The 18,685-nt window shown below is 35.1% G+C and overlaps 1 protein-coding gene across 2 annotated transcripts in view; it reads left to right on the forward strand.

The window, feature by feature from the left end:
* Positions 1–18,685, forward strand: part of Zw10 (zw10 kinetochore protein) — a 31,364-nt gene that overhangs the window by 2,030 nt on the left and 10,649 nt on the right. The window contains exons 2-10 of one of the 2 annotated variants that reach the window (XM_074066699.1): positions 284–418; positions 2,306–2,407; positions 2,580–2,657; positions 2,803–2,962; positions 4,541–4,693; positions 5,287–5,478; positions 10,477–10,640; positions 11,482–11,664; positions 17,530–17,768. In XM_074066699.1, coding sequence (XP_073922800.1) covers positions 284–418; positions 2,306–2,407; positions 2,580–2,657; positions 2,803–2,962; positions 4,541–4,693; positions 5,287–5,478; positions 10,477–10,640; positions 11,482–11,664; positions 17,530–17,768 — 1,406 coding nt within the window. The remainder of the gene's footprint in view (positions 1–283; positions 419–2,305; positions 2,408–2,579; positions 2,658–2,802; positions 2,963–4,540; positions 4,694–5,286; positions 5,479–10,476; positions 10,641–11,481; positions 11,665–17,529; positions 17,769–18,685) is intronic. The other variant, XM_074066700.1, reaches the window with a different exon arrangement.

Below are 18,685 nucleotides of genomic sequence, written 5' to 3' on the forward strand. Positions count from 1 at the left end.
TTCAATATGAGGACTTCTGGCTCCTCCTTTTTCATTTCCAGCATTGGTACAATTCTTGGACATTGTTGGAGTTTGATAATTGTTGTCTTCTTGCACCCTTGTAATGTATGGTGCCCATAAGGGTGGAAAAATGTGTTTTTGAAAGAAACCCATTGGCTTGGAAGGAAGGTGAATGACTGTTAAGAAAGTTCCAAGGAGGGAGATGTCCTATGGGAGACCAACTGTATATGCTTAATAAAGTTCCTTATTCATTTCACCAACTTACACTTCATCTGTCTTACAGGGCGAGGTGTGCAATATGATCAGCAAGAAGTACAGTGAATTCCTGCCTAGCATGCAGAGTGCACAGGACCTGGTTACGCAGGTGGATACATTATCTAGTGATATTGACCTTCTGAAGTCCAGGATAGAGCGTGAGGTAAGAAGAGTTTGTTATATTGGGTCAAACAGGGAAAGCGTTTCAGTGTTTTTGTAGTTTATAGTTCAGCTTCCTGATTCGTAAGACAAATCAGTTCTATATACCTTGGTAAGTAGAGGTTGAACCAAATGATTTGAGGGTGGCTTCAATTCTGAATTAGAAATATTTTCCAAAACTACTATGAAATTACTTCTAATTTTGAAGGGTGGTGGTACTGGGGGTTGAACTCAGGGCCTAATGCTTGCTAACTAGATGTTCTACAACTTGAGCTACTCTGCCAGCAAATTCTTTTTTTTGTGATAAAAATTTTTTTTTAACTACAAAATTTAGCATTTGAATAGCACTTTATAAATTAAAATAATCTCACGACTTTATTGTTTTCATAAGCAAATTAAAAACAGATGAAGCTTAGAACTAGGTCATTTGTCCATTTGTCATGGTTTGAAATGCTTTCATCTCTTAATAGCATTCTTTTACATCTGCGGCTAGCTTCAACACATTCAGACTTCAGCACAATCTTCCTTGGCTTTTGACCTTTTTGAATCCATTGGTTACCTAGAAGATCTATTTAGCAGCTCATTCACAGTCATTCTTACTATTTTTTTTTTTTTTTTTTGGTGGGACTGCGTTTTGAACTCAGGACTTCAAACTTGCAAAGCAGGTGCTCTACCACTTGAACCACACCTCCAGTCCATTTTGCTCTGGTTATTTTGGAGATGGGAGCTCGTGAACAGTTTGCCTGAACTGACCTAAAACTTTAATACCTCAATCCTCCCAGTCTCCGCCTCCTAAATAACTAAAATTACAGGTGTGAGCCACAAGTGCCTGGCCTTCTGATTACTTTTTAAGAAAAAGAAATCTGATACTATGTAACCTTGGCATAGTTAAAAAAATATTCCCAGGGTGTTCTACTTAGTTGATTTTTGATTAGTGAGCCAGTAGTGTAGTATTGGACTGTGACGTAAGTGAGGTATCTGGAATAAGACAATAATCGCTTTCTGTACCTTTTTTTGACCTTTTTTGAGTCAGTTCTGTTTTTTCTGAGATAGCATTTCACTATGTAGCTGACCTTGAAATCAAAATCCTCCTGCCTCAGTCTCCAGAGTACTGGCATTACAGGTGTGTACTCCTTGTTTGGTTACTGTATTTTGAAAGATGCCCTGAACACCATGTATATATGTATACTTTTTTTAATTTGGCAGAACTGGGATTTCAACTCAAGGCTTCACACTTTCTAGGCAGGTGCTCTACCACTTGAGCCACTCTGCCAGCCCTTTTTTTGTGTTGGATATTTTCAGGACAGGATCCTTCTGATTTCTGCCTCTTGACTAGCTAGGATTGCAAGCATGAGCCACTGGTGCCTGGCTGAACACTGTATTGTTGAAGAACAATGAAAAAACCTAAGGATGTTAAGCCTTGGGAAAAAATACTTTTAATATTTGTAGCCCTGCCATATGGGAGAAAGATTCAAATTTATGCTATGTATATTTTGGTTTTTGGTAGGACTGAGGAAAAGATTCAAATTTATGAAACTGGGTGCTAACACTTGAGAGGTGGAGGCAAGATTGTCGTGAGTTATATATTGAGACTCTCTCAAAAACAACAACAGGAAAACCCAAGTGTATGGGGAATTAAATTCAGTAGGTGGATGTTAGAAGGTGATCTGAGGATACTGTATTGATGGGAATGGGTTTTTCACAGGAAGAGGCTCTGGACTTCAGGGTCTCTCTTCTTCAACTCATCTTCTGTGATTTTTATTTCAGCATGAGCTAACATTTAAATTTCAGCATGAACTATATTGCCCTAAAGTTTATTGATTAATTGTAATTGTTTTATTTCTGAAGTATGGTATAGCTTAAAAGTACTTATTTTTGATTTATGAATTAGGTCATTCGGGATCTTCATGTATCAACTGCTGAATTTACAGACTTGAAACAACAATTGGAAAGAGACTCAGTAGTCCTAAGTTTGCTTAAACAGCTACAAGAGGTTAGTAAACTCAGCTTGATCTTTAGGTTGGTAAGAAAGTTTTCTTTTTTTCCAGTTGTTCTTATTGTTCAATGCATATTCCTTAACTAAATGGTGTTTTATCACATTTTAAAAGCAGATAGACTTGAAATAACAGAGCATAGCAAATAAAACACATATTTGAACTTTTCAGTTTTCTACTGGTATTGAAGAATACAATTGTTCATTAACAGAGAAGAAATATATCACTGCTGCTCAACATCTGGAAGAGGTACTTTCTCTAAGCATGACCAGTTAGTGTTATTCTCGCTCTTAGTATATTTTGTTTCCTTTCTATTTTTAATCATTATACAAGTGTATTGTAATTGCTGTGCGTCACGATGGACTATTTAACAATGCTTCCATTTCATTCCCAGGCACAGAAATGCTTGAATTTATTAAAATCCCGAAAATGCTTTGATTTAAAAATGTTGAAATCTCTCAGCATGGAGCTCACAATACAGAAGCAGAACATACTTTATCACCTTGGGGAAGAGTGGCAGAAGTTGATTATATGGAAGTTTCCACCATCAAAAGGTGCTGCTGACCTCAGGTGGACTGCTTTGCTTAATCTGTCCGAATGAGAAGGTTTCATTCATCTCCAAAGGCTGCATTGAGTTCTCATGTTAAAGAAAATGCTTTGTTATGACCAACTCATCTGAGTTCCTAAAGTACCCTCACTGTACTTCCTTTACATTCCTCTTTCTGTCTCTCCTAGGAATGTGAGGAAGGATGATTGGGTGATTGGGGTCCAAGGTGAGGAGGTGGTAGCAGTTTGCAAGGCAGTGGAAATTTGATAACAGCCCTAATCCCAGCTGTTTGTCATGAATAGTTTAAAGAAGCTGTTCATCCATTCTTTCTGTTGCTAATGAAAGGAGGCAGTGAGCTTGTAGGCAGCAGAGGGGTTTGGCTTATTTTTTTTTAATCAGTCCTTGGGGAGAATTAGTGATAAAATCATGAAATGAGTTGCTTTCAAGATGAATAAATACTATTACTGTGGCCCTGTCCTTGATCTCTGTTACTTGTTTGCCAGTCCCTTTGTACTTCTTAGTGTGAGCTTTGACATAGTGTTTGCTCTGAGAATAAAACCTCAGAAAGTGTATGTGGAGGGCATGTCATTGTACCCACTGTATTTCTCAACACTGGATCTTGAGATTTAGTGCCTTTCAAGGGAAACCTCACACACAGCATCCCCCTGCTCTGTTCCTATACCAATTTCAGCCCCCCAAATACGTTATGTATGTATGTATATGTGCATGTATATATATCACATATATGTGTATATATATATATATATATTATATATAATATAATATATTATATATATTATATATATTATAATATATATAATATTATAATATATAATATATTATAATAATTATAATATTATAATATTATATATTAATATATTAATATATAATATCAATAATATTAATAATAATATAATTAATAATATAATATAATTAATAATATTAATATAATAATATTATATATTAATATATATAATATTATAATAATATATATATTATAATATTATAATATATAATATATATATTATATATATTATATAATATATTATATATATTATATATATTATATATATATATATATATATATATATATACATATTATATATATCACATATTTTGAAGGAGTAATGTCGAAAATTTCAGATTGTATTCCCAAATAGATTACAAATTAAGGGAAGCCGACAGAAGTGTTGAACTCTTTATTATAGCACACTCTACTTGTTAAACTTGTTTGTTCTATTGGTTAAAAAAGAAAGTGGAAGAGGAGGCCTGTGAAAATAGGAGCTCATTTTTCAGTGCTTTTTTTTTTTTTTCATTCACTCATTCAATGCATATTTAGTAAGAGTTTCTTTTAGGCACATCGTCTTTCTTTTGCACTTAATTTGATTCTTTGGACATACCAAAAAAAGTCATCCTGTTTTATTAAAGTTATGCAAAGAACATGTATATCATAAATACTTGATTACATTAGAAATATATCATAATGAAACTGCATAGTTAGGAATACCTGTAGAGAATAGGCCATAAGGAGAACTGGGAACATCTTGTGTTGCTGAGCAGCTGATATTTTTTTCTTTTCTCTTAGATATCAGCAGCTTAGAATCTTACCTGCAGACGGAACTTCACTTATGTACTGAACAATCCCATGAAGAGGAGAAGACCCCTAGGCCATCTATCAGTTCTGTCCTCTTGGCATTTTCTATTCTTGGAGAACTACACATGAAACTTAGATCATTTGGTAAAGCATGCTGCTTTGTTTCATTCACATGAAATCTCAAAAGGTCAAGTGTTAAAGCAATGACAGGGAGTACTATAAATATTCTCTGTAAAGTATTAATGACAATGTTTGGCCTATGACTCATCAAAATCAAAGGCAATTGTCATATGTATCATTCTTATTAAAGGCTTGCATCATTTCTTTTTTCCTTTTTTTTTTAAATAACAGAATCTGTAGAGAGTCTGGGAAATCTTAGAAAACCTATGGTGCAGGATTTTGTGGTAAATGTATTGAAGTGAAGCTCAAAGGTCCATATTTTTTTTTTGATATGCTTATTCTTTAGAAGTTTCTCTAGTGATTTTTCTTTTTTTGGTGTGATCAGGGTTTTGAACTCAGGGCTTCATGCTCACAAAGCAGACACTTCACCATTTGAGCCACACCTCTAGTCCATTTTGCTCTGGTTATTTTGAAGATGGGGTCTTGTGAACTACTACCCTGGGCTGGCTTCAATCCATGATCCTTCTGATCTCAGTCTCCCAAGTAGCTAGGATTATAGGCATGAGCTACTGGCACCTGGCTGTAATGACTTGATGGGTGTTCATATGATCTTTCAGGTCAGATGCTGCTGAAGTATATTCTTAGGCCTCTAGCATCTTTTCCATCCCTTCATGCTGTGATAGAAAGCCAGCCTAATACAGTTACTGTTCGTTTTGAATCTGTGATGACTGACTTGGAACATCCATCACCATCTGATGTTTTTGCAAAGATCCGATTGGTATTGGAAGTGCTCCAGAAACAGCTTCTAGGTGAGTATCCCCAAAGCAGTGCTTTTATATTTAGGGAAAATAAATACGGTTTTAAAAGGTAAATATTTCAAAGTAGAAATGTCTGCAGTGCCATACACGCAAAGTAATATACCTTCTTGTCAGTACTGGGTTTTGAACTCAGGGCCTCAAGCTTACTAGGCAGACACTCTACCACTTGATCCATGATCCCAGCCCTGGAGCAAAAGCGCTGGTTATTTTGGAGATAGGGCCTCATTTTTGCCCGGGCTGGCCTGGACTGTGATCTTCCTATTTTATGCTTTCTGCCATCTGTGGGCTGACAGGTGCATGCCACCAAGCCCAGCTTTTTTTTTTTTTTTTTTTCCAGTTGAGATGGGGTCTCATGAACTTTTTTGCCAGGCCTAATTTGGAATCGTGATCCTTACCATCTCAGTCTCCCACAGAGCTTGGATTGATTACAAGTATGAACCACTGGTGCCTGGCTAGTATTTACCTTCTTATTCCTTGCCTGCTTTGCATTTTTTTTCCCTCCGTCTTATATTGACAAGTTGGGTCATTAGTCATATCTCAGATTCTATATTTATAATGTTATATTAGTTGAATTCTAGGTTGTATTTTTGATACAACCCTGGATTTCTTATAACATTACCTTTTGGGATTCCTACTTTAATTATAAGGAGGAGAAATTAGTAAGTATTGTTCTACATATTTCAATGGGAAAATTCTCACCAATCTGATATGAACAAATTAATTTTTGTGTTTGTTTGGTTTTTTCTTTTCTTGAGACAGGGTTTCACTATATAGTCCAGGCTGGCCTTGGACTGGTGAGCCTCTTGCCTCAGGCTTCGAAATGCTGGAATTACAGGCGTGAACCACCAAGCTTGACAAAACAAGGCTTAATGTAGGAAATAGGTTACATTTCAACTTGGCCTGTTGGTTAGATCTTTAAATATTCATATTATAAACAGCCAGTTTTTGTGTTTCTTTGAGTCTGTTTTCTTGAATGTCACTCTATTAAAAGTAAAGTTTCTTGTGGTTTATTTTTTATTTTTTAATAGTAAAAATGATAGCAAAGTTTATTAAGAGATGATTATACATTCAGTAGACTGAAAGCAGGTTGCCTCTTGAGTGAGAATGAGAACAACTTGTGGTGTTTGTTTTTTTAGTCTATTTGACTTAACTTCTTTTTGCTTTTCTCAGTTGTCTGTGGAATTGTCCAGGCAGCATTCTTACTTTGGAGAAAATTTTTTTTAAAAATGCTACTGTTGTTTGTAGGACTTCCTGACAGTCCTACAAATTATATATATGAATATATAAAGTTAGAAATTTTTTGTTAGTTTTAACAGGAGCAACTACAGAAATCCAAAGTAGTTTTTACTGTTTTCAGATTCTTCACTTAGGGAGAAATATAATTTATTTTTAGTAGATATAAACAAAGTTATAAACAAGCATCCAAGGATTGAGAGACAACAAGAGAGAGGCAATTTAATCCAGTTATCTCTGATGCTTGAGTCTCCTCTGTAATATTCCATCAATTGGTCAGGTAGCCACCCTGAACCTGTAGTGAGTGAGAACTCACTTCTGAAGGTATTCATCCTGCTCTGGAGCAACTCTGAGTACCTAGAAAGTTTTTTTTCTTAAAAACTCTGTATCCTGTCTATACTGAATACTATTACCAAAATGCACATTTTACAAATTTAATCTTTAGGGTAGTTGTCTAAAGAACTTCTTAAAACTATATTGCCCAGTGTCTGCTTTGTTAATTATATTTCTGTTTTGTGGAACTGTTTAGAACAAGGCTAATTCCCATTTCACATGGTAGATTTTCTGGTTCTTTACAGTAGCTGTTATTTTGTGTACATGTTACCCCAATATAAACATTCTCAGTTTTTTCAGATGATAGTTTCAAATTCTCTTTATCTTCATTGCACTTACAGAGTTAGCAGGTTTGGTTTGTTCTGAAACCTCTTTTCCTTGTCTTGTCTTTGGCCTTCTCACTGCACCAACTATCATATTTTCTCAGTGCACTATCATTTCTGGTGTCTCTTCCTCTTCATATAAGGACACCAGTCATCCTGGATCTTTAACCTTAATTACCTCTTTAAAGGCCCTACCTCCTAATCTTGTCCCGTTGGGGTTAGGGCTTCAACATAAATTTTATGGGGACACAGTCAGTCCTTAGCAAGTGTGTGTGTATGTATTTGGCAAATTCAAACACAATACACACACCTTGTTTGTGCATGATGTAATATTAGTAAGGAAACGAAGTACTTTCCCATTTTTTATCTCAGAGTTTTAAATACTTGGCAACAATTTCTTTTGTTTGAAGAAAATCTTGATTTCAAGATAACAGAGTAATAAATCTTTCTAAAACTCTTACAGATTCAACTAATGAACATTGGCAAAGAACATAGGATCTTTATATTTATTGTCTTCTGTTTCTTTCAACAGTTCCATAAACCAGAGACAATTTATAGTGTTTGCATGTATATAATCTGAATGATTTAAACTGTATTCATTTTACTCTTCAAAGAGCCTGTTTCAGGAAAAAAACCTAACACAAACATATAGTAAAGTAAGAAGGGAATCACTAATAACTTGTTTTAAAATTCCAGTAAGTGTGGAATTTTTAACCTAACATGGTACTATAACACTGTTGTGATAGGAACAAATTTTTTCATGTCTAACTAAAATTCTCCCTTGACAAATGTAAAATGTTAAAAAAATATGCTGGGAAATTGATTTTTTTTAAGACAGTGAATTCACAATATTTCTTTGTAAATTTGGAAGTCCTTTTTGATCAAATGCTCCCAAAGTATCATCTAAAACTGAAGAAAGATATTTGCAGTTGAATCAGTTGTTCTTTGGATATTATTAGAAAGATGTTTTATGGACAGTATTCTATGATAGCTTAAAGACCTTCCACATCTTAAAATATATCCTTTCTTTGTCATTTCCTAACAAAATCTAGCTGAAATAATAATTGGAATAGTAGTTTATTTTGCTGTCTCTCCATCTAACAATGGTTTTCTTTTTGTCCAAGAATTGAAGTTACTTTATAACTGGCCACACAGTTTTGGAGATTTAGTGGTGATTTCAGGTGATTAATTTGGGCAATTTGTTTTAGAGAAAAAACTTGAAATTTCCAATACATTTACTGAAAATATTTCTTACTATTGACTGGTTTATTATCCTAAAATTTTGTTTTTGCTCTATTGTAGCAAATTGTAGCTTCATTGTGATGTTTGTGACATACTTCCATTTTCGTTTGTTTTTGTGTTTGAGGCAGTCTCATGATCTACCTCAGGCTGGCCTCAATTTTGCAATCCTTCTTCTCAGCCTCCTGAGTGCTGGGATTACAGACAGTACACCAAGAGTGACATACTTTCTTCCAAACATTTTTTCTTTCAGGATACTACTAACTTCTGCATCTTACCTTGGTTCTTCATCAATATTATGCCTTATATTAAATTTAAAAAAATCTGTACATAGTTATTTGCTTAAACTGGAAAAATAATTAAATCATAAATAAAATATGTATTTTGATTACCTTTTACAGCTTAATAGGTATCACACCAATTTGTTTTGTATGCATAAAATATTCAAATAAATACTACACTGTTACATGAGTGTATAGAGAAAGAAGTCATTGCAGTGGAATCAACTTGTTTATACTGACTGGATCACCAGTTACGTGTCTAATGCACGTGTGACAGTAATATCTTATTGATGCAGTGTTACAGTGAAATGTCCTATCAGAACAATGAATTGATGTTTAACAGAAAGTATTTTACATGGCTTCCTTTTTTTTTTGCTTTTAAAACTTTTATTCAAAAAACCCTACAGAGGTAGGAACCAGGTACAGGTACATGGTCCCTTTACTCAGTTTTCCCCAGTGTTAACATCTTGCATAGTTAGTGCAATATCAAAACCTGAAAGTTTATACTGGTACACTTCACAGTTTTTTCAGATTTTACACACTGTGTATGTGTGTGTGTGTGTGTGTGTGTGTGTGTGTGTGTGTGTGTGTAGTTTTATGCAGTTGTATCATACATGTAGATTTTTTTTTCTTTTTTTGGCAATACTGGGATTTGAACTCAGGGCCTCACACTTGAGCCACTCTATCAGTCCATGTGAAGATTCTTGTAACCAGTACTGCAAATAGGAGAGAGAACTGTCCATCACCACAAGACTTCCTTGAGCTTTCCCTTCATAACCACACACCTTGCTTCCATCTTTAAACTTATATTTAAATTAATTTAAAAATATAAAAATTAGTTCCTCAGTTACACTAGCCACATTTTAAGTGCTTAGTAGCAAAATGTGGCCAGTGGCTACAAACTGGACTTTAGGCTCTGTAGATATCAAGATGATATGGTCACCTTTGCTAAGGCTTGATCTGTTAAGATCTTTCTTGGTGAATCACAGAGATTTAAAATAGCTTTATCCCTTTTATGATTCCTCTTCTGTGTTGGCCATTGTTCTTAACTTCTACTTAATTGATTAAGAGGTATTCTAAGTGTAATGTCCTTTAAATATGTTGGAGAGGTAGACATTGGAGGAGACATTGAAATTTTTTGCTTGATATGCCTAATGTTTTATTGTAAAGTGTTTGCATAGAATCTAAATGCTTAAGATAAGCATTCAGATTCCATGCAAAGATAGAAAATGTAGAATTTTATTCTAAACTTGTTTTAACTTTGAATATTGAATATTTTATGTCAAGAACTTCTGAGTGCTTGACATCCAGTCGATTAGTAACTTAGCAGTAGATAATTGCAATGTTGATGGCTTTATACCATATTGTTACAGAGTGCAGGATTCATCTGAGCAGTGAAAAGAAAACAGTCATAATTGTGTGTCATGTATTGCCCCATGCAGTTGTGATGGCTAAAGAATTCTGTCTTTGCTGTTTCTCTTCCTATCTTAAAATTAAAGAATTCTAGAAAACTAGGGAACCTAAGAAGATGTTAGGACTGGGAATGGTTTCTTATTGAAGACTTTTTCCTTTGAATTCAGATTTGCCCATTAACAGTGACCTAGAAAATGAAAAAACACATACAATCATATTGGCTGAGATGCTTGGTGATGTGATCTGGGAGGACTTGTCTGAATGTCTCATCAAAAACTGTTTGGTTTACTCTATTCCAACAAATAGCAGCAAGTTACAGCAGTACGAGGAGGTAAGAGCAGAGATGATAGCACAGGTTTTGGGACACTGAATTCCTGTTGCTGTTTTGTTCCTCCTTGCCAATATTTTGTTCTTAGGTTAAAACTTTGAGAGAAACAAATATTTTATAACTCCACTTTTCTTCTGTCTGCCTATCTCTTTGGTTGGGAAAATATGTTTTCTTATTAAGTATATTTTCCTTATTCTCGCATCAGTTATAGTAGCTATTCTATGACATTTTATTTTTTTTTTTTGCTTCTTTTTAATATTTCCTTGAATGCTAAAATAAGTATATTTAAAGATCTTTGTACCTTTACAAAAGAATGCTTTCAATTGAAAATGAATTTAAGTCTAGAAAAGCGTATGTTTTTAAACCTAATAGTTGATTTATTTTAAGGCCTAAGTGACCATCTTGGTTCTTATTCTTAACAATACACTGGATGTGCAGTTGGTCCCTTGTAAACATGGATTCTGCATCCATGCATTCAACTATAGACTGAAATAGCTTGGAAAAAAAAATTTGCTAAATATATAAAGACTTTTCTACTAAATATGTAAAATCAAATCCTACTCTACTAAATATGTAAAAACTTTTCTTCCGGTCATTATCCTTGAAAGTATAACAGCTATTTACATAGCATTTACATTGTAGTAAGTATTGTAAGTAATCTAGAGGTGATTTAAAGGTTATGGGAGGATGTGTTATATGCAAACACCAGGCCTTTTTTATGTATGGGACTTGTGCATCCACAGATTTTAGTATCTGAGGGGTGTCATGGAACCAATCCCTCATGTACTGAGGGATAACTGTATGCAATTATTTTCTTGTAATTTTTTAAATGTTTTTCTCTCAGATCATACAATCTACTGAAGAATTTGAAAATGCCCTAAAGGAGATGAGGTTTTTAAAGGGAGATACTACTGATTTGCTGAAATATGCTCGTAATATCAATTCTCATTTTGCTAATAAGAAGTGCCAGGATGTGATTGTGGCAGCCAGAAACCTAATGACCTCTGAAATTCACAACACTGTGCAGGTACCAGAATTATATTACATTTAATCTTAACAGTTCATTTTGGGATACATATGGTAAAGTAGGAGAGCATAATAATTGCTGAGCTCCCAGATGCCAGGTATTAATCTTCTGAACATTAGTTTTATCCTATTTAAAGTGGTCCTATCTAATATGTACCATTTTCATTGGCCATTCTGAGATCCAAATAAGACAATGCATTGAAAGTGTTGCATAAATTGGAAAGGTTTGAGTAAATGTAATAGATTGCAATTGTTTTAATGCACAGTGTATGACATGTATACCGATACATTATTATGTCCAGAGATTTTATCCTGTTGTGAATATATTGACTTCATTTTTTAGGCTAAATAGAAGGACTAGTTTTGAGGTAAAAATAATAAAACAAGCAAAGAACAATACAAGATATAAATAATTATTTGGAAGTTCAGTGAACTAATTAATTTACAGGGAGAGTAACTTTAGTCCTTGACCTTTGATAATTCTGTGCATTTTTGTTTGTTTTATTTAGCTTGCATGTATAAGGTAACATTTGGTAAATTCAAGCAAGGTATCTCTTAGATTAAAGTGAAACATAGGCTAAGGCATTCTGTAGTAAATTTCCCAGCCACTTTTCTGGTGTTGCTGAAGGTAGTGGGCTCTTGCTTAATCCCTTCCATCTTCCCTGCCCCATTCTCCTTGGGGTACCATTTTTGTGTCCATTTCAACAAAATATTTAATCAGCCATTTGAAGTACACAGTAACACATTTTGAGGTAATTTTGAATTTAGGAGAGCTGAAATTTACTTGGTGCAGGAACTTTGCTGTGGTTTCTTTTAACATAAACATTGTTTGATAATGTTATTCTTCTTTCCAAGATTCAGTTGCTTCCCATTTCTTTTCTAAAATGATCCAGTAGCCTTCTTGTGGCCTATAGGGCCTCACATGAACTGTCCCCATAGCCTCTTTAATTCCACCTGGTGTCACATTCTTCCATCGCTTTGCTTCATGCACCCTGGACTCATTGCTGATCCTTTTTTTTTTTTAATTATTTTTTTAATTCATATTTGCATACAATGTTTGGGTCATTTCTCCCCCCTTCCCCCACCCCCTTCATTGCTGATCCTTGAATGTGCTGGGTCCCCACTTGATTGCAGAACCTTTGACCCTGTTGTTCCTTCTGGAACATTCACTGCAGATACCCTCATGACTTACCCTATTGGAAGTGCTTCCTGACATTTTTAAAATATTGTGACCCTTCCTATTTCCCATGCTCCTTCCTTATAGTTTGTTTTTTTTTTTTTTTTGTCAATACTAGGGCTTGAACTCAGGGCCTCACACTTACTAGGTGGACACTATCACTTGAGACTCTGCTAGCCCCTTTATTTCTCTTTATATTGTTTATCAATTGACATTTTGTATGAATTATTTATTGTTTTTCCCTCTCTAAGAAGTAAGCTCCATGAAGGGCAGGGTTTTTGTTTTGTTTTTTGACTATTTTGATTGTTGTTGTATTTCCAGCACCACATATTTGGTGAATGAATTAATATATATATCTCAGTCATTTGTATTTCACCTCCTTGATATAAATGGTATTACTACTGAATTGCTCTCTGACTCTGGGATTAATCTTTTAACATTCCTGGGCCTTATTTTCCACTTTATGGGAGATAATCGGACTAGATCATCTCTGAACTCCCACTCCCTACTCAAGTAATTCTGACATTCTGGCATTTATTTCCATTTTTCCTGAGTACTCAGAGCTTTTATTTTATTTATTTATTTAGGGTGGTATTGGAGTTTGAACTCAGGGCCTTGAGCTTGCTAGGCATGAGCTCTACCACTTGAACCACACTCCCAGCCTCCTTTTGCTTTGGTTGCTTTTTTTTTGTGGCATTAGGGTTTGAACTCATGCTTGCTGGGGGGGGGGTGCTGTACTACTTGAGTCATTCCTCCATCCCTTGCTTTTGAGATAGAGTCTTGCTTTATGCTCAGCCTGCCTAGATTGTGATCCTTCTACCTATGTTTCCACATAGCTGGAATGGCAGGTAAGCACCACCACACCCACCTTATTGGTTGATTTGGTGGTGGTGGGGCGGGGGGGTTGCTGCGTGCGTCTCATGAACTTTTTTTTGCTCTGGTTGGCCTTGAACTGTGATCCTCCCAATCTCTGCCTTCCAATGGCTTGAGCCATTGTAGTTTTTTTCTACTTCAGGGTTTCTCAATAATAGTACTGCGGATATTTTTTGCGTATTTTTTATGGGGCGCTGTCCTGAAGAATGTTTAGCACAGCATCCCTGACCTCTATCCTCAGTTAGTTAGATGCTGGTTGTCTTTTAGTTATGACAACCAAAAATGTCTTCATACATTGCCAGAATTGTCCCTGGTAGAGAATCATTGCTCTAGATTTTAACTGGTTATTTTTCTTGGCATTTTTGCTTAGGAATGAGAGCCTTTAAACTTCCCAACTTGAAAAGCTCTTTTTCTTTTCTGGAAACCATTTCTAACTTAATTTTTTACATGGCCTTCATCTAAATATTTTCCATATATATGTATATAGTGACATAAATAGTATATATAGATATACTATTTTGCCAAGTGAATTATAAAGCTGTGGGTGTTTTTTGTTTGTTTGTTTTTACATTTTTTTGGTTGTAAAGTAATTTAGTAAAGTACTGTTATTAACACCAAATTAATAGTTTGCTAGTAATGTACTTTCTTGTAAACATAACAAAAATAAAGGGCTGGGGATGTAGCTTAGTGATAGAGCACACTTACCTGGCATGTGCAAGGGCCTTTCTTTGATCCCTAGTACCACAAAAAAGAAAAACAGAAGAAAAAAAAACCAAAAACAAAATGATTTCAAGCAATACGTGTTTAGCAGGCCAATAATGTAATTTTTTTCTTAAGTGACAGCTTTCCTGTTCACAAGATCATAATCCCTTCCAGCCATTCCAGGGGTATACAGGGATGTCACTTGCTCCCAGCAGTGTCTGGGAAAGGAACTCTAAGCTCCATAATTTGAGATGACTGTTTCTGAAGAGGTCTTATAGAGCTCTTCATTCATAGAGGTAAAATTTTAAATTCCTGTGTTTAAAAAACAAGATATTTGCTTTATACTTTTCACATGGACTCAAAAATCCCAAAGGAGCTAGCTGGAGGGCCTAAACCCTATAATTTGTCCAGGCAGGAACAGATCTTTGAGCTCTGCTGTTATTATAGCATCACAGAAATTAGGGAAATAATTCAAACGTAGCTACTGAACGTTAGCTTCATAGTAAAGATAGCTCATATAGCTAAAAACCAGTTTGTTTTCCCCAAAAGATGACATTTATAGTGCTAGTGCTAGAAGAGCAGCTTCTTAGTGCCACTAATGATTTAGATACGGAAGTCATAGTTTTCTTGTATGAGAAAAACATTAAACAAAATACAAACTGAACATCCCAGAGGCAGAAAATCTCGTGCTAAAGAATATACAAATTAAGATTTAGCCTTGGTATATAAATATTCTAAATTATTTTGGAACATTCCCTAATCACTTACATATAAGAATTTAAACAATTAGTTAAAGAGTCAGTAGGCTAGACATGGTGGTACATACCTGTAATCCCAGGACTCAGGAGGCTGAGGCAGTTGGATTGTGAGTTTGAGGCCAACCTGGAATACATAACAAGACTGTCTCAAAAAGAAAAAGAGAAAAAAGAATCAGTAGTGGGGCCTAGGTCAAACAAGTAAATATTATGCATCCTTTCATTCACTTGAATATACTTAGTGATATAAGGAAGGTAACTAACAGCACTTCATGAACTACCACATGCAATGTTAAAAATTCAAACCAGTCAAGGGGCAGGTGGTAAAGCATTTGACTGTCTAATGAAAAAGCTTAATAATTTCAGTTTAACCTTCCTAACTAAAGCAAGATCTAAACATGGAGTGTTTTCCTGTTTTTCTTTATTTATTTAGAGACAGGATCTTACTGTTAAAGCCCAGGCTGGCCTGACACTTGCTATGTCGTCCACACTGGCCTTGAACATGTGATCCTCTTGCCTTAACCTCTTGAGTGCTGAGATTCTAGGCACTCACCAACATGCCCAGCTTTTTTTGCTTTTGTGGTTTTGATGTCCTTTGGTTTTTTGAGTAAGCTGAATATACTTTCTGATAAATCCTGGTGCTGGAGGAAGGATCTAGACATTGAGATATTTTACTAAGTCAAGTTTCAGATTGACATAATGTTCCTGCTAACTCATGTTTTAGTTAGTGTGTCTTTCCAAGTCAGGAAAAGAAAAGGAAAGACAGAGACTAATATTGGTCTCTGAAGAAAGGCAAAATACTCCTAAAATTCATTTATGAAGATGTTTTTACATTTTGACCCAAGAGATATCATATTAGAGCTTACATTCCTCTATCTCAGAGTCCTGTGCCCTCTTCATAAAATCATGTTTTTAATCATATTCTGAGCTCCCTATTTTCAGACAATTATTAGAATTTTTTTGATCATCTCTACAATTATATATTTTTAATCAGCATTCAACTTGGCCATAATTTTTTATTAGCATACATTAATAGTCCAATTGTGATAATTCCATAGATGTGTACAGTGCACCTTGAACAAGTTTGCCCGCTTCGTTCTCCTTTTCGAAACAGTACTTGGTGTGGTGGGTTTCATTATGCTCTCGTATAGTGCATATATTCAATCCTTTTACTTCCCCCCAGTGCCCTTTCCTTTCCCTCTCCCTCTGTTTCCCCTCCAAAGAGTCCCCATTTTTATACTTTGTCCATTTTTATTATCATTTTAGGTCTAGATTCTGCACATGAGCAAAAATGTGATATTTGGCTTTTTGAGTTTGGCTTATCTCACTCAGTATGATGATCCACCCATTTTCCTACAAATGACATAATTTCATTCTTCTTTAGTCACCCATAATTTTTGACTATCTGTTTCCTAACACCTGTATTCTCTTTGAAACTTAATAACAGCCTTCTGAAGTAGATGCTGTTACACCATTTTATGGATTAGGAGGTTAAGTCTGCTGATTTAAACTTGGAGTGTTTTCTGTTGGAAGTGGTTATTAGACTTAGAATGTTTTCTAGTAGAAATTTTCCATAGAGGTCCAGTAAGTGCAGAGCAGAGCTGCTGTTCTTGCAGTGGGAGTGGGGAGCCCATTACTGCCTCCACTTGTCTAACTTTTCTTCCTTTTTCTCTGTCTCTTTTTTTTTTTTTTTTTTGGCCCATGAGGAATCTTTGAGAAGCAAGTTTCGAAAGCCATTATTAGTGTAGTTTATCCATTTTATAATGAGGAAATTGGGATCCAGAGAGGTTAAATGACTGTTACAAGTTAGGTTTAAAAGATCACTGCTTCTAGATTTGCAGACTAGTGTTCTTCTATTCACTCCCAAGTCTGGGAATTTTCATTCTATATAAATAGTATGGAGACTTTTGGTTTTGATTTGGAGGTTTTTTTTTTTTTTTTTTTTTTTTGGTAAAGAGGAGGATACTGCTCTGTTAGCTTTTCCTTAGACTAAGTTAACATTTGTTAGTTAATATAGCTTTATACTAGTATTAATTTAATAGTCTAGTCTGAGAAAGATGATTTTTTTTTTTTTTTAATGTCTGTTCATTTACCTGAAATCTTGGGCCAGTTGCATAATTGTTATTTCCATCAAGATTGAGTGCTTAAAAGAATGATTGCTTTTTTCTTATGGTATGCTCTCTCACACAAGATTGATCAGCCTTTCACAGCATGCCATATCTGCTCAAATCTTTTAATTACTCTGCAAAGCCACAGCTTTTTCATCACAGGAGCAACCAATGTCTTATTGTTTGCTGTATGCTTAGGTTTGAATTATTCTAAAACAATGTATTTTTCTGTTTCTATGTTTGAATCTTAGATTACTCCAGATTCTAAGATAAGTGTGCCAGAGTTACCCAGTCCTGATGAGGATAACAAGCTAAAAGTACAGAAAATGTCCAAACTTCAGTACAACGAAACAATGAACTTAGAGCCTGAGAATACATTGGACCAGCATTCCTTTTCTTTGCCTACATGCCGTATCAGTGAATCTGTGAAGAAATTAATGGAACTTGCCTATCAGACTTTACTAGAGGCAACAACCAGTAGTGATCAATGGTATGAATTCTGAGTCCTCTAAAAATGGGTAATGGTAAATATGTAGCTGACTAGACATTTATTAAGAAAATGAGCTGAAATTCATTGGGTTTTCTTGTCCTTTCAGTTAATTTTTTTTTAGCTAGAAAGACAGTACAACACAGAGATATATATTGATCTCCTAACTTTTACTTACAATGACGTAGATGTTAGTGCAAGGTATAAGAAATAGGTGCATGCTGTGTGGCAACTTATGCCTGTAATCCAGGCACTCAGGAGGCTGAGGAAGGAAGATTGAGTTTGAGGCCAACCTTGCTTACATGGCAAGTCCCAGGCCAGCCTGGGCTACATGGTGATACCCTGTGTCAAAAAACAAAACCATCCAAAAAAGCAGAACAAAACAAAACAAAAAAGAAATACGTGCATATATATTGGTAGACATAGGGGTTTCTTTGACATTAAAAGTTGTTAGTTACTTTTTAAAAAATCACTCTAATTTTTAATTTTTATTTTCTATGATACAAGTGAATGGTATTGCATAAGACAGCACATACAAAGAACCTAGAAAACGATTAGTGTTCAAATGCTGTTATTGGTGGTGGTGGTAATGGTAAAATGGTTGTAATACCTGCTCCAGCTCGCTTTAACACTTTAGCTTTATACCTTTTGAAATGCAGGGCCAAATTAATTTACACTTAAAATGTTTATTTTTAAGGCAAAAATTACTTGCTAGGCAGCCAAAGGTAGAAGGGAAAGGAGAGAACATACCACACATCTGGCTTCACCCTCTTAAGAACCCGAACATCCTTTTGTGTGCAGGGTACCTCAAACTCTATTCCACATCTCACTCTGAAACTCTTTTTGTTTAGTAAGTGCCTTCTCTACTCCGAGATTAAATTGAGAAGAGGGTGGCAGACCATAGCCAAAGCTGATTGTAG

Source organism: Castor canadensis, chromosome 2 (genome assembly GCF_047511655.1).
Source record: "Castor canadensis chromosome 2, mCasCan1.hap1v2, whole genome shotgun sequence".
Classification (NCBI taxonomy): domain Eukaryota; kingdom Metazoa; phylum Chordata; class Mammalia; order Rodentia; family Castoridae; genus Castor; species Castor canadensis.